The following is a 14,081-nucleotide window of genomic DNA, read 5'->3' as shown; positions in this document are numbered from 1 at the left end:
GGTTTTCCACAAGGATAAGGTGCAACTCTGGCCACACCCGGCCTTTCTCCCCAAGGTGGTGTCACACTTCCACATCAGCCTGTCATGAAAATGTCCTGTCTTGATATTTCTCAGGAACCTGCTTGCTTCTCTGTCATCCCAGATCTTCTTTCAGCTCTCCTCCCTCCACCAATGCACCTTGCCCCTAACCAGGATGGACCACCTCCGAGCGGTAGACCTAGGCAGTGCTTGGCCACTCTGCTGACTGAGAGCTAAGGTCGCCCATTAGTACCCCTCGTGATGTGGCCCAATGATTATTTCCCCACTGATGACACTATAGGTGCTGCTCTTGGACATGACTTTTGGGTAGTTTGGTGCCTGTAGCATCTCCTCAGCTCTTCTGCTTCTGCCAGGCTGGGTCCTCTCTTTCAAAGTGTCATCTGTTCTGCCATCGTTCTGCGTCCACATATTACATCCAGCAGGGAGAAACCACAGATTGCTCTTGGGTTTACAGAACTCCTGCTGTCTGCAGTTTGTTTGGCAGTGAAGTGGAATGCTGTCCTCTGGTGGCAAAATATAGTACCACCAGCAGCACTGTGAGAAATTCATTGGTTACACCTGAGCTGAAGATGCGGCTGTTTGGAATTGGGGGCTTGCAGCCCAAGATGAGAAACTACAGTACTGGAAGAGCAGGAGGAATGTACAGAGGGCAGGGAGTTACGCAGGGATAGGGCTTTATTATGGATCTGCATGGATTGGAGACAGGGTGTGTCACTCTGGCATTATTGTTCTGTGGGCTAGACAGGTCCAGGTAATCTCCACTTAGCACAGGATCTGTGTTGGGGGAGTGGCAAAGGTTGTTCTAAATCACCTTTTGGTCTTGATTCAGTTTGCCAGCAGTAAGTGCAGTCAAAGCAGCTGGGTACAGGGGCGGATCTGGCCCCATGTTTTGAAATACTTCAAATAAAAGCTTTACAACAAGCCAAACAAAAATATTTTGTTGCAGAGCAGTAAAATTGTAGCTCCTCCTCCCCCCCCCGACTTTGCAGCACCCTTCCCCTCAGGGTCTGTTTCCTCTCCTGCTCCCTGTATTGGGAGGTTGTTGGTCTTGGCTCTGCGACTTCTCTCAGGCTCACCCACTCCCACCATTAATCATTTTAGAGTCCTGGCTTGTCGGTGGCTTTTCTGGTACTTGATTTTCTCACTATATTTTGTTTTCTCCCTCAGACGAACATTGGTTCCATCTTGGCATCAGTAAATCCGTACAAACCCATCTCTGGTCTGTACAGTGCGGCCGCCATGGACCTGTACAGACGGCATCACCTGGGTGAGCTGCCGCCCCATATCTTTGCCACTGCTAATGAGTGTTACTGCTGCTTGTGGAAGCGTCACGACAGCCAGTGTGTTCTGATCAGGTTAGAGACTAACCCTATAGCTAACCCCCGGTTGTATTACACTCCCACCGTCCTGTCTGGCCCGTGTGTTCCTACCCTCTGTCTCTCGTACACCTGCAGTAGTGGAGATGACCCACATTTGGTCCTACAGACCACTTATTCTCCATTCTCCCTGGATGGGACAGTCACTTGCTCTGTTCTGGGTTTGTGAGTGTATCGTGTCTGTTCCTTAACAGCGGAGAGAGTGGAGCTGGAAAGACTGAGAGCACCAAGTTGTTGCTCAAATTCCTGTCAGCTATGAGCCAGAACTCTCTAGGGAGCCCTGCATCTGAGAAGAGCACTCATGTGGAGGAAGCCATTCTGGAGAGCAGGTACAGTTTATCTGCACGGGAGAGACAACCAGTGAGCAGTCAGGGACAGTGTTTGCAGGGGTAAGAGGGGCCCTGTATGGCTGGGGCAGCTGTGTGACCTTTATCACACAACAGCCCTTTTTTACCTCACTGAAAAACTAACTTCTGGAGGGCATAGAATGATAGAATCATAAAGTTTGAGGCCAAAACGGACCATTAGATCATCTAGTCTGACCTTCTGTGTGGCACTTGCCACCCCCAGCACCCGCACACTAAACCCAGCAATGGAAATGAGACCCACAGAGAATAGGAGGGACTGAGGTGCACCAGTAGTCCAGGCCCCTGCAATGGCAGGGGAATGATTAAATGAGCTATACCCAGATAATCCTAGCAAGTGACATGCCGCAAAGTGAAGCAAATCCACCCCCCCAGCCCCCGATCATTGCCTATCTGACCTGGGGGAAAATTCTTTTCCAACCCCACACATGGCAATCAGTTAAACCCTGTTCATGTGAGCAAGAACCAGCCAGCTAAGCCCCTGAGAGCCCTGGCCCTCCCCGTCCAGTGTCCCATCTCCAGCCGTGGCCACTCCTGATGGTTCAGAAGAAAGAGATTAAAAAACCCGCCAGAATACATTGGGGCTGGGGCTGGGGTGGGGGGAGGAATCTTTTTCTGTCCCTGAAGGTGGCCAGCTGAAACCCGGAACTGTGAGCACCAAACTCTGAAGCATGAACATTCAGGTGCCACAGTGGTGAGTGCTGTGTAAGAACCTGAATAGAAAAGACCAGAACGGAACTTGGCAGCTGGTACTGGCACATCTAAACAGTGATGGTATTAAGCAGGGACAATGTAAGGAACACGCACCCTGGAAGTCCAGGCCCCTTGTAAAGGGCCAGTAGAGTGGCTACTTTCCAAATAGCCCTTCGTAGTTCTGCAGGCCTGTGGCACTTCAGTACTGTTTTCTTCCATGCCTGCCTTTATGCATGAGCTAATCTGTAAAACCAGTACCCTGCCCTCAGACCCACCTCTGTCACGGGGCCTATGGTAATGGCTGGGCAGGTAGCTAGCAGGGATAACTGACATCACTCAGACCCTAAGTCTGTTTGTCTTTTAAATCTTTTAACTGTGCCTGCAGTGTGTCTGTGTAACGTAATGTCCCTTTTGCTGCTACCCTCTTCTTGCTTCCTCTGTGAACTCAGTTTGTTACAGATACTTGTTGTGTTTGTCTTTAAAAAGATTGTAAGCTGTTTGGGGCAGGGAGTGTTTCTTGTTACTTGTGCAGTGCCTGACTTAATGTGCATCCAACCTAGGCCTTTGGGAGAAATTGCAATATGAATAATAAAACTAATATATAATCATTAGATTCCCCACTCTGGGTTCCATGCTGCTGCACGAGATCAGGTTGGGAGCTCTCCATTCTCCTTAGATGAACTGTCTCCCCATATCTTTGCTATTGATGGAGATAGAGGAAAAGGTGGTTTTAAGTCACTTTTGTGCTTCCTGTGATCCTGGGGCTTGGCTGGGAGCTGATCCAGTCTCCAGCTCAAATTAAATCAGTTACCGGGCTTCTCTAACCTATGCCAGCTAGAATGCCCTCTAGGGACCCTTTTGCTGGTTGAGCATCAGTGTTGTGTGAGGCATTCTGGTTTTACCCTCTCTAGCCTCCAAATGGCTGTCATACCCCCTCTGCCTGAGGCCTACAGGGCTGGGGAATTCTCAGCAGCACCCAGAAAATAGCTTTAAGGTCACTTCTTTTTTATGCTACTCCAGTGGCACTGAATGACCTTAGTGGGGCTGAGGAACTGGGCTAATGTATACAGAAAGCCAGCAATGCTATTGTTAAATTTCAGCTCAGACTTGCTCATAATATTAAAGGCTCTCCTGTGTGGTGTAATGTTATCGTAATCTTGTTTACTTGCTTTTTGTGAAGTTCATGCTTTGTATTTTTCCCAGAAATCCAGTCTCTGAAAACTCCCTTAACCCAACTGGGTTAGTTTCAGTGGTGTTCTTGTTTGTTGTGTCCCCTTATTTTAGCTGCTTCTTTAGAAATGTTAACGTATCTCTCACATTTCCGTCTTGCTTGCTTGGTCTCTTCAGGAGACTTGATTTCTAAGACAGAGAAAATGTATGAAAATATCCAGATTTCATAGAATCATAGAATATCAGGGTTGGAAGGTACCTCAGGAGGTCATCTTGTCCAACCCCCTGCGCAAAGCAGGACCAATCCCCAACTAAATCAATTTGTACTTGTTGATTGAAACTTCAGCATAGTGTATCAAGTTTTGAGATTTTTACGTGAAGATGCTTCTTTGTTGAACTGATATCCTTCCTCTGTGAAAGAAAGTTAATACTAGAAGGATTTTGAAAGGTGCATAAAACAGGTTGTTGATGTTTTCTCTAATATTTATTTTATTTTCCTAGGGGTTCTACTCCATCCTCATCCTTCTCGACCTCTCTGCTCCTTTTGACACTGTTGATCATACCCTCCTTCGTGACATTCTGTCTCCCTTGGCTTTTGCGACTCCGTCCTCTCCTGGTTCTCCTCCTACTTCACTGGCTGCACCTTCAGCATCTCTTTCGGTGGGTCCTCTTCCTTCCCTCTCCCACTGTTTGTGGGGTCCCACGGTCCTCTGTCCTTGGCCCTACTCCTCTCTGCTCCCTTTACCCTTCTCTCTGGGTGACCTCATCTGCTCCCATGGCTTCAGCTCTCATCTCTAAGTCAGTGTGTCACAGATCTACCTCTACATTTCTGATCTGTCTCCTTCAGTCCAGTCCCATATCTCTGTTTGTTTCTCTGACATCTTCTCCTGGATACTTCTCACTGTCCACTATTTAACATGGCCAAAGCTAAACTCCTGATCTTTCCTCTGAAACCGTCCTCGCTCCCCCTGTCCTCTCTGCCATTCAGGTCTGTAATCTGGGAGTCATCTTTGACTGCTCTCTTTTTACCTCTTACATCCAGCCTGTGTCTAAATTCTGCAGCTGCTTCCTTTGCAACATTTCAAAATCCAATTTTTTCTTTCTCTCCATATAGCTAAAACTCTGGTTCCAGACCCTTCTCATCTGCTGTCTTTACTACTGCTGCCTTCTCTGCTCAGGCCTGCCTGTCACCCATCTATGGTGCCTTCAGAATGAAGCATCTAAGATCATCCTTCTAGCCTGTAACTCTGTCACCCTCACCCCTTTGAATTCCTGCCCTGCACAGGCTTCCTATTCTCCACTGCATCAAATGCAAACACCGTTAGGGCCCTTCACAACTCTGTTCCACATACATATCTGCACTTGTCTCGCACTGTGTTGCCTCCCCCATTCTCTCTGCTTTACTGATAATGGCAGCCTTAAATGCCTATTTGTCCAGTCTTCCAGAAATGCCTCAGCACCTTCTTCCATGCTGCCCCTTATGCATGGAATGCATCACTGAGCTAAACTGTAGAGCCACTCCCTCTGCTCCTTCAAATCCTTCCTCCAGAACCACTTCTGCCATGGACCCTGCTAGAAATCAGCTCTTCAGTGAGTGCTTGGGGCTGCTGCAGTTGGAGAGAGCTGATTTGATTTAATTACTATTATTATTTAAATTCAGATTATTTAGAACCACCAGGAATTGTCAAAGTGGTGGTTAACCTACACAATGTAACTGTGGTAACCATGTGACCTTATTATCCTCACCCATGTCCTCCCTTCCCTTTCTGTTTGTCATGGTCATTTTGTTTCAGATTAGACCCTGATCCTGCCAACATGTATGTGTGTAATATTGTGCATGTGCGGTGTTGATGAACCAGTGGGACTACTTGTGTGTAAAGTTACTCGTGTGTAAGTGTTAGCAGGGTCAGGACCTAGACAGTAAGCGGCCTGGGGCAGGGGCCACGGTTCCTGGTGTGTTTGTACAGCACCCAGCAGAGGAACTTGGTCCTGCATGGGCTGTCTGGGTGCTTTTGCAGTACAAATAATTTCATTTTTGCCTTTGTTTAAAGCCTGTTTTTTGAAGGATAAAGTATAAAGGTAGGGCTTGAGGTTTTGTAAAGCTTTTCCTGCTAAATTGGAATTAATTTGTAAACTGGATACAGTTAACTTAGGCTTGAATAAAGACGGGGAGTGGATGTGTCATTACACAAAGACAGGTTTCAGAGTAGCAGCCATGTTAGTCTGTATCCGCAAAAAGAAAAGGAGGACTCGTGGCACCTTGGAGACTAACCAATTTATTTGAGCATAAGCTTTCGTGAGCTACAGCTCACTTCATCTGATGCATTCCTATGAAGTGAGCTGTAGCTCACGAAAGCTTATGCTCAAATAAATTTGTTAGTCTCTAAGGTGCCACGAGTCCTCCTTTTCTCATTACACAAAGTAAAACTATTTCCCCTTGTTTATTTCCCCCCCTACTGTTCTTGTCAACTGCTGGAAATGGCCCACCTCGATTATCACTACAAAAGTCCTCCCGTGTCATGTCCCCCCACCCCCTCCAGCTCTCCTGCTGGTAATAGCTCACCTTTCCTGATCACGCTTCTTACAGTCTGTATGGTAACACCCATTGTTTCATGTTCTCTGTGTATATAAATCTCCCCACTGTATTTTCCACTGAATGCATCCGATGAAGTGAGCTGTAGCTCACGGAAGCTTATGCTGAAATAAATTTGTTAGTCTCTAAAGTGCCACAAGTACTCCTTTTCTTTTTGCGGACACAGACTAACATGGTTGCTACTCTAATCCCTTCACATAGCTAACCTTGTCCAAAGTCAAGACAACCTGCTATTTTCTGCAAACTCCAGCAGAATTTGATCTCAAATAACATTGTAGGTCATAATTATTTTTTAACCTTTTCGTAATCCTGGACCTGCTTCTCTCTGAAACTGCACAGAAGAGACTATGGGCATCATCCACACATTCAAAAAAATGCAATCCTCTTTGTTAAAAATCACAATGCATTTTAGTGATAAATATAAACCTTTAGAGAGCATTCCTGCAAAGTGGCCTTGACTTTTCTTTGTGTTTTGTTTTCTCCACTGGACTTTTAATCTTTCTATTGGTTAAACCACTGGCTCTCAACCTTTCTAGACTTCTGTACCCCTTTGAGGAGTCTGATTTGTGTTGTGTACCCCCAAGTTTCACTGCACTTGAAAAAGTACTTGCTTACAAAATCAGGCATAAAAATACAAGTGTGTCACAGCATGCTATTACTGAAAGTTGCTTACTTTTTCATTTTTACTGTGGAATATAAATACTGTGCTTACATTTCAGTGTATAGTGTATTCAGCAGTATAAACAAGTCATTGTCTGTATGAAATTTTAGTTTGTACTGACTTCACTAGTGCTTTTTATGTAGCATGTTGTAAAACTAGGCAAATATCTAGATGAGTTGATGTACCTGTTGAAAGACCTCTGCATTCCCCTAGGGTACACGTACCCCTGGTTGAGAGCCACTGGGTTAAACTTTTAAATAGAATATTTCTAATCGCGGTCCCATTTTGCCTGTTCGAATGAAACTGGCTTTTCGCCCTTGAAGTGTAATTGAAATCGTTCTGCTGAGCAAGAATCAAAGTCTTCAAAAAACTTCAAATCCAGACTCCAGTGAGAAACTGTTGAATAGGCATTCATTTGCAAATTGGATACAATTAACTTAGGTTACCTTGCATAATGACTTAACCACTCCCAGTCTCTATTCAAGCCTATTTCCCATTGTAGTTATGTTGTCCCATTTTCAGATGGGGAAGATGTGGTAAAGAAGTGGCTTGCCCAAGGTTGCAGACAAAGGTAGTGTGAGAACAAGGGTTGGGACTAGTCTCACTAGATCAGGGGTGGGCAAATTTCTTGGCCTGAGGGCCACATCTCGGTATGGAAATTGTATGGAGGGCCAGCTGGGGCAGGGAAATGGGGCACACGGGAGGTATAAGGGCTCTGGCTAGGGGTGCAGACTCTGGGGTAGGGCTGGGGATGAGGTGTTTGGGGTACAGGAAGGTGCTCCGGGATGGGATGGAGGGGTTTGGAGGGTGGGAGGGGGCTTTCAGCTGGGGCAGGGGTTTGGGGCACATGGGGGGTGAGGCTCTGGCTGGGGGTGCAGACTCTGAGGTGGGGCTGGGGATGAGGGGTTTGGGGGGCAGGAGGGTGCACTGGGCTAGGATCAAAGGGTTTGGAGGGTGATAAGGGATGGGGCAGGAGGTTGAGGTGTGGGAGGGGGGCCCCTCAGGGGTGCAGGATCCAGGTGGTGCTTACCTGAAGCAGCTCCCGGAAACAGTGGCCCGTCCCCCCTCCAGAGGCAGGGCCATGCTGCTCTGCGCACTGCCCCGTCCACAGGCACCGCCTCCGCAGCTCCCATTGGCCGGGAACCAATTGGCCAATTGGCCGGGAGCTGCAGAGCCGGTGCTTGGGGCAGGGGCAGCGTGTGGAGCCTCCTGGCTCCTCCTGTTTCCGGGAGCTGTGCGGACCTGCTGCACATGTGGAGCGGAGCAACGCAAGCCCCCGACCCCATTCCCTGGCTGGAGCACTGGAGCGGGGAAAGCTCCCAACCCCACTTCCCGCTGGGAGTTCGAGGGCCAGATTAAAAGGTCCAATGGGCCGGATATGGCCCGCGGCCCACAGTTTGTCCACCCCTGGGCTAGACCACCAAAGTCCCTGCAGGTTCGTGGGTGTGGATCTTCATCCTGAAACCTTAACAATTGAGGCTTGTCCATGCTGAATGGACATTAAAGATCCCAGGGCAGTTTTCTTAAGACAGGGGTTTGCCCCAAACTTTGGTGATTTTTCTGAAAATCTTGGGCAACAAGAGCCCAGTTTACCTCTACTGCATAGTGTTGTATTGTGCATCCTCTTAACAAATTATTGTCCTGGCTTCTCTAGCCTCCAACAGCAATAAAGGCATAGCTAGGAGGGTGACTTGTTTTGGATGTGAGATGGGCCCAAACAGTGCTAGTGCTGATTGCCCACATGAACCTGGGTCTGATTTAACTAATCCCAATCCCATTGTTTAACGCCTATCTAGTAGTGTGTTATAGCTGCCTCTTGCCAACACTGCCAGCCTTTCCCCTCCAGCTCTGCCTAGCTGCTTATACCTGCAGTTTTCTCCAGTCTGTGTTATGGTGAATGTAATACTGAGATGGCAGAATGTACCTGGTGCAAAGCAAACCCTGCCTGAGTCACGCTGGTGTTGGTGCTGCTGTTCAGGTCCATGATTGTCTTCCTTCCCCAGCCCGATCCTGGAGGCCTTTGGAAATGCCAAGACGGTTTATAACAACAACTCCAGCCGCTTTGGCAAGTTCATCCAGCTGCACTTCTCCCATCATGGACATATCCAGGGAGGGCGAGTCACCGATTGTATCCTTTCCTCTTGCTGTCTCTGCCCCTTCCTGCTCCAACACACACATCCAAGAGGGGAGGAGCTGTGGAAGGCGAAAATGGGTGGGCAAATTTCCCTGCAATGACGTGACTTCTTTTGTATCTTACTTAGAACAGGTAAGGCCATGTCTACTCTGTGAGCCCTGAGGAGTTTGCACTACTTTACCCTTCCCTGCATCTATAGATTCCTTAATATCTATGCATGAGATGGGAACAAAGTTTAGATTCCTGTCACAAAATATCACAAATACTTTAATCCATAGAAGTTTGTAGTAGAGCAGGCCTGTTATACCATTTAGTTCATGCTGCTCCCTTGGAAAACAAGAGAGGATTGTTCCCTTTTGTGTATGTTCTCTTGGGAGCTGCAGTCAACAGCCAAGCCCTGGCTGGGAGTTGAGAAGACATTATCCAGCATGTCCAAGCTGCACTCAGACATAAGGAACAATGGCAGCTGTAGGGAGCCCGTTGCAGCTCTCTGATATAAGAGCTGCCCAGTGCCAGTGCACAAGGGCAACCCTAAGATATGTCGGGGGAGGATTGAGCAGAGTCGAGGTCTGCTTTTGCGCAGTCCCCACTGCTGGAATGGCTTTGACACGTCCCCACCCCTTTCCCATCACACTGGGATTGGGGGGCGGGAGGCAGCTGGGGTAGAAGGCAGCTGGACATCAGCAGAGAGTTATTTTATGTGGTGAGTGCTCCACAGGCCATCTCTGGCTGCTTTAAAGCACTTTGTGCAGCTTACATGGCACAAAGGGGCCCTGACAGACTGGAGAATCTGGACCACAGAGTCAGGTGGCAGCCAAGTTAGTGACTTATTGTGGGGAAAATTTTGGCTTGAGTGTCTTGCCCAAGGCCAACCTTGGATGCCTAAAGGTAAGAGACCTGAATAAGTGACTTGATTTTCAAAGATGCTGAGCACTGCAAATCCCACTAACTTCCAGGGGAGCGGCAGGTGCTTAGGACCATTGAACGTAATTCTCCCTGGACCAATGCAGTTGCTGGTGCTGATTTAAAAAAAGAAAAGAAACGATTTGGACAGAGTGACAGCTCAGCCTCTCCTCTGCTCTTCTCTCCTCTCTCACTTTCTGCAGGTAAAGGCTCCTCCATCTCAAATAGAAGTTGGGGCAGAAATCACTTGGGACGTTTTGTGGCCTGTGTTATGTAGGAGGTCAGGCTAGATTATTGTAATGCGTCACTTCTGGCCTTAAAAACTATGAATCTCTAGCTTCTGTGACCTCACTGGATACCCTGGGCTTGACCTCTGCCTCTCCTGGTGTACTCTGGCCTGCCACAGACCCTGTGCTGGGCCTGACCTCTCTTCCACTCTCTCTCTTAAATCTCTTGTTCTGAAAGTAATGCTCATGGCCATTCAGTGCCTCTTTCCTATAGCCTGGGGCCTGGTCTACATATAAAACCTAGGCTGACCTAGCAATGTTGTGCAGGGGTGTGAAAAATTCCCTGGGGGACATAGTTGTTGACATAAGCCCCAGTGTAGACAAGACTATGTATGGAAGAGTTCTTCAGTTGACCAAGCTAACACCTTTTGGAGAGGTGACAGAAGAACCCCATCCAATACTGCAGTAAGTGTCTGCACTACAGCGGCACTGGATTAATTCCCATGGGGCTCGGAAATTCTTTGGCAGTCACCAGAAAATCAGATTGGGAGGTCACTTGAATGTTGTTTCCCCCTTAACCTGATGCTCAGATTTATTGGAGAAGGTGAGTAAAGTTTGTTTCTGGGGGTGCGTCTCCCCACCCTCCCTCAGTCTTGTGAGCCCCTCCATTCTCTCTCTCTCCCCTGAGGCAGTGTCCAAGCAGGGCTGCCCCTTCTCGGTTGGACAGTGCTACCTCTGTGTCCAGTCACTGCAGTGAAGGCATCACCTCTCCAGGATATTGTTGACGATGTTCTCTCTCCGGTCATTCCAAATGCATACCAGTGACATAGGAAGAAGGATGTTTGTTCATGGAGAGCTTTGTTTTAATGCTCTGCTTCAGAGAAAGGGCTTTTCAAACTCTTCCCTTGTTGCCTGACTAACCTTTGCAGCCTGGGGGATGTGAGGTCAGGCCATGGCATTTAGGGGCTCTGGATCCTTCAGTGCCATTTCCTTAAAGGGCTTTTACCCTCTTCCTAAATAATCTGTACTCTGCAGTGACTGTATTTTGGAGGGCATGCGGATTAGGCACTTTACTGTAGTTAGACCAGGAGCAGCTGCTGCTGATATGAGGCTCATTCCTTCTCAGAGTGTGTGCAGACTCTACCAGTAGGTTCTCCGAAATGGTGCCATGTCAAAACTTGTCCACCATCTGGCCGAGTGATCTATGGCTGCCTATTTTGGTAGGTATGGCAAGACCCTCTCCTACCTTTTTGCTCCTTGTTTTTCATCCCAGAGTAAGGAAGGCATGTTTCGACTAATATAGTCACTACTAGCTTTTCAAAGGGCACATTTTGATGGATGTACTTAGCCAGGGAGATTCAGTTGCCAATGGTCCTTGTTTAAGTACCCTTTGAAGTTAGGAAAGTACATGGAACGCATTTGTGCTGTTGCATTATTTATTACACTAAAACATTATGCTGTGTGTCAGTTAAGGATGGTTTATATGTAACCTGCCTAACACACAATCCCAACAGCAAGGAAATTAAAAGGTAAGGCAACCAACAGCACATGTCCTCTAGTCCCCAGTCCTGGGAGAGACCCAACTCATCACTAGCATGGCCGTAATACGGATCTACAATGCACCACAACTTTAAACTTTGCCCCAACATGAATGCTAGCTTTTCAGTACCTACTTCCACAAATTCCACCCTCACTGCTATCCCAAAGAACCCTGACCCCTTCTCCTCCTTTCTCCACAGTTTTGTAAAGGGAAATCAGGCCTTACCAATCAATTTCAATTATTTTTGGGGGGGAGTCATCAAACGTGGACAAGGGTGATCCATTGGATATAGTGTACTTAGAGGTTCAGAAAGCCTTTGACAAGGTCCCTCATCAAAGGCTCTTAAGCAAAGTAAGCTGTCATGAGATAAGAGGGAATGTCCTCTCATGAATCAGTAAGTGGTTAAAAGATAGGAAACAAAGAGTAAGAATAAATGGTCAGTTTTCAGAATGGAGAGAGGAAAATAGTGGTGTCACCCAGGGGTCTGTACTGGGACCAGTGCTGTACAACGTAGTCATAACTGATCTGGAAAAAGGGATAAACAGTGTGGTGGCAAAATTTGCAGATAATACAAAATTACTCAAGATAGTTAAGTCCAAAGCTGACTGCAAAGAGTTACAAAGGGCTCTTACAAAACTGAGTGACTGAGCAACAAAATGGCAGATGAAATTCCTTGTTGATAAATGCAAAATAATGCACTCTGGAAAACATAATTTCAACTATACATATACAATGATGGAGTCTAAATTAGCTAAAAGAAAAGGAGTACTTGTGGCACCTTAGAGACTAACCAATTTATTTGAGCATGAGCTTTCGTGAGCTACAGCTGTTACCACTCAAGAAAGAGATCTTAGAGTCATTGTGTCTAGTTCTCTGAAAACATCTGCAAAATGTGTAGCAGCGGTCCAAAAAGCTAACAGTGTAGGATCCAGTAGGGAAGGGATAACTAATAAGACAATAAATATCAAAATGCCTCTATACAAATTCATGGTAAGCCCACAGCTTAAATACTGTATGCAGTTCTGTTCGCCCCATCTCAAAAAAGACGTATTAGAATTGGAAAAGGTACAGAGAAGAGCAACAAAAATTATTAGGGATATGGAACAGCTTTTATATGAGGATAGATGAACAAGACTAGGACTTTTCAGCTTGGAAAAGAGATGACTTAGAGGGGATATGAGAGTGGTTTATAAAATGTTGACTGGTGTGGAGAAAGTGACGACGGAAATGTTATTTACACCTTCACCTAACACAAGAACCAGGGGTCAACCGATTAAATTAAGAGGCAGCAGGTTTAAATCAAACAAAAAGAAGTATTTCTTCACACAACGCACAGTCAATCTGTGGAACTCCTTGCCAGAGGATGTTGTGAAGGCCAAAACTAGAACAGAGTTCAAAAAAGAACTAGATAAGTTCATGGAGGATAGGTCCATCAATGGCTATTAGTCCGGATGGTCAGAGATGCAACACTATGCTCTGGGCATCCGTAGCCTCTGTTTGCCAGAAGCTGGGAATGGGCAACAGGGGATGCATCACTTGATGATTGCCTGTTCTGTTCTTTCCCTCTGAAGCTTTGGCCAGTGCCAGAAGACAGGATACTGGGCTAGATAGACCATTGGTCTGACACCGTATGGCTGTACTTATGTTCTTAGGCACGTGCTCATGTTTGGGGAAAACTGATCTCACAGAAATCCTTGTATTCATCAAAGTAGCCATTCCTTTGTTGAAAATCTTTTTCAGTGCAACATGAATGACTGTGACTTGCAAAACATGTTCTTTGTGCTCCCTATTAATGCTCTGCTTCAGCTGTAGGGGATGTTACAGGTGGGCTATGGCAAAAGGCACGTTGTATTCTTTTCCTAAACTGTTCAACAAGGCATCTGCGTACTGCACTAGAGAATGGACGTTACAACATTTTCTCCATTGGCTAAATGCAGCACAGAAAGCTTGATATGATGAATGATACTAATTTCTTTTGTTAATTAACAAATAATATAATTCTAACGAGACCCTGATATTCTTACTAGGTACGTTTGTGATTTTATACAGTCTGTAGTTTTCAAATTAATGGTACCTGAAAAACCCTGAGATTCTTTAGAGATACTTGTTTTCATGAGTTTTTTTCCTTTAAAACCAATTTTAACTGATTAGTATTTAACTAATTAACAGATTTTTTTTTTTAAAATCCTCAGAAAATTCAAGTTTCCTCGGAGATCATATTCTCAAAATTTGGGGTGGATACACTGTTTTGTCTTTAAAAAACAACAACAAAAAGGAGTTTGAACCTCCATTGTAAATGCAAAATAGAACCCAATTTGAACTGACATAGAATCATAGAATATCAGGGTCGGAAGGGACCTCAGGAGGTCATCTACTCCAA

At 46.3% G+C, this 14,081-nt stretch overlaps 1 protein-coding gene across 1 annotated transcript in view; it reads left to right on the top strand.

Moving 5' to 3' along the window:
• The window catches only part of LOC311528178 (unconventional myosin-X-like), a 269,478-nt gene that overhangs the window by 72,342 nt on the left and 183,055 nt on the right, over nucleotides 1–14,081 (top strand). Inside the window, exons 4-6 of the mRNA XM_084642873.1 lie at nucleotides 1,207–1,394; nucleotides 1,610–1,744; nucleotides 8,901–9,025. Coding sequence (XP_084498999.1) covers nucleotides 1,207–1,394; nucleotides 1,610–1,744; nucleotides 8,901–9,025 — 448 coding nt within the window. The remainder of the gene's footprint in view (nucleotides 1–1,206; nucleotides 1,395–1,609; nucleotides 1,745–8,900; nucleotides 9,026–14,081) is intronic.

The sequence above is a fragment of the Lepidochelys olivacea genome (genome assembly GCF_965140295.1).
Source record: "Lepidochelys olivacea isolate rLepOli2 genome assembly, chromosome: 11".
NCBI classification, from domain to species: Eukaryota; Metazoa; Chordata; order Testudines; family Cheloniidae; genus Lepidochelys; species Lepidochelys olivacea.
The sequence above is the reverse complement of the archived record's forward strand: the minus strand, read 5'-3'. Positions and strand labels throughout refer to the sequence as shown.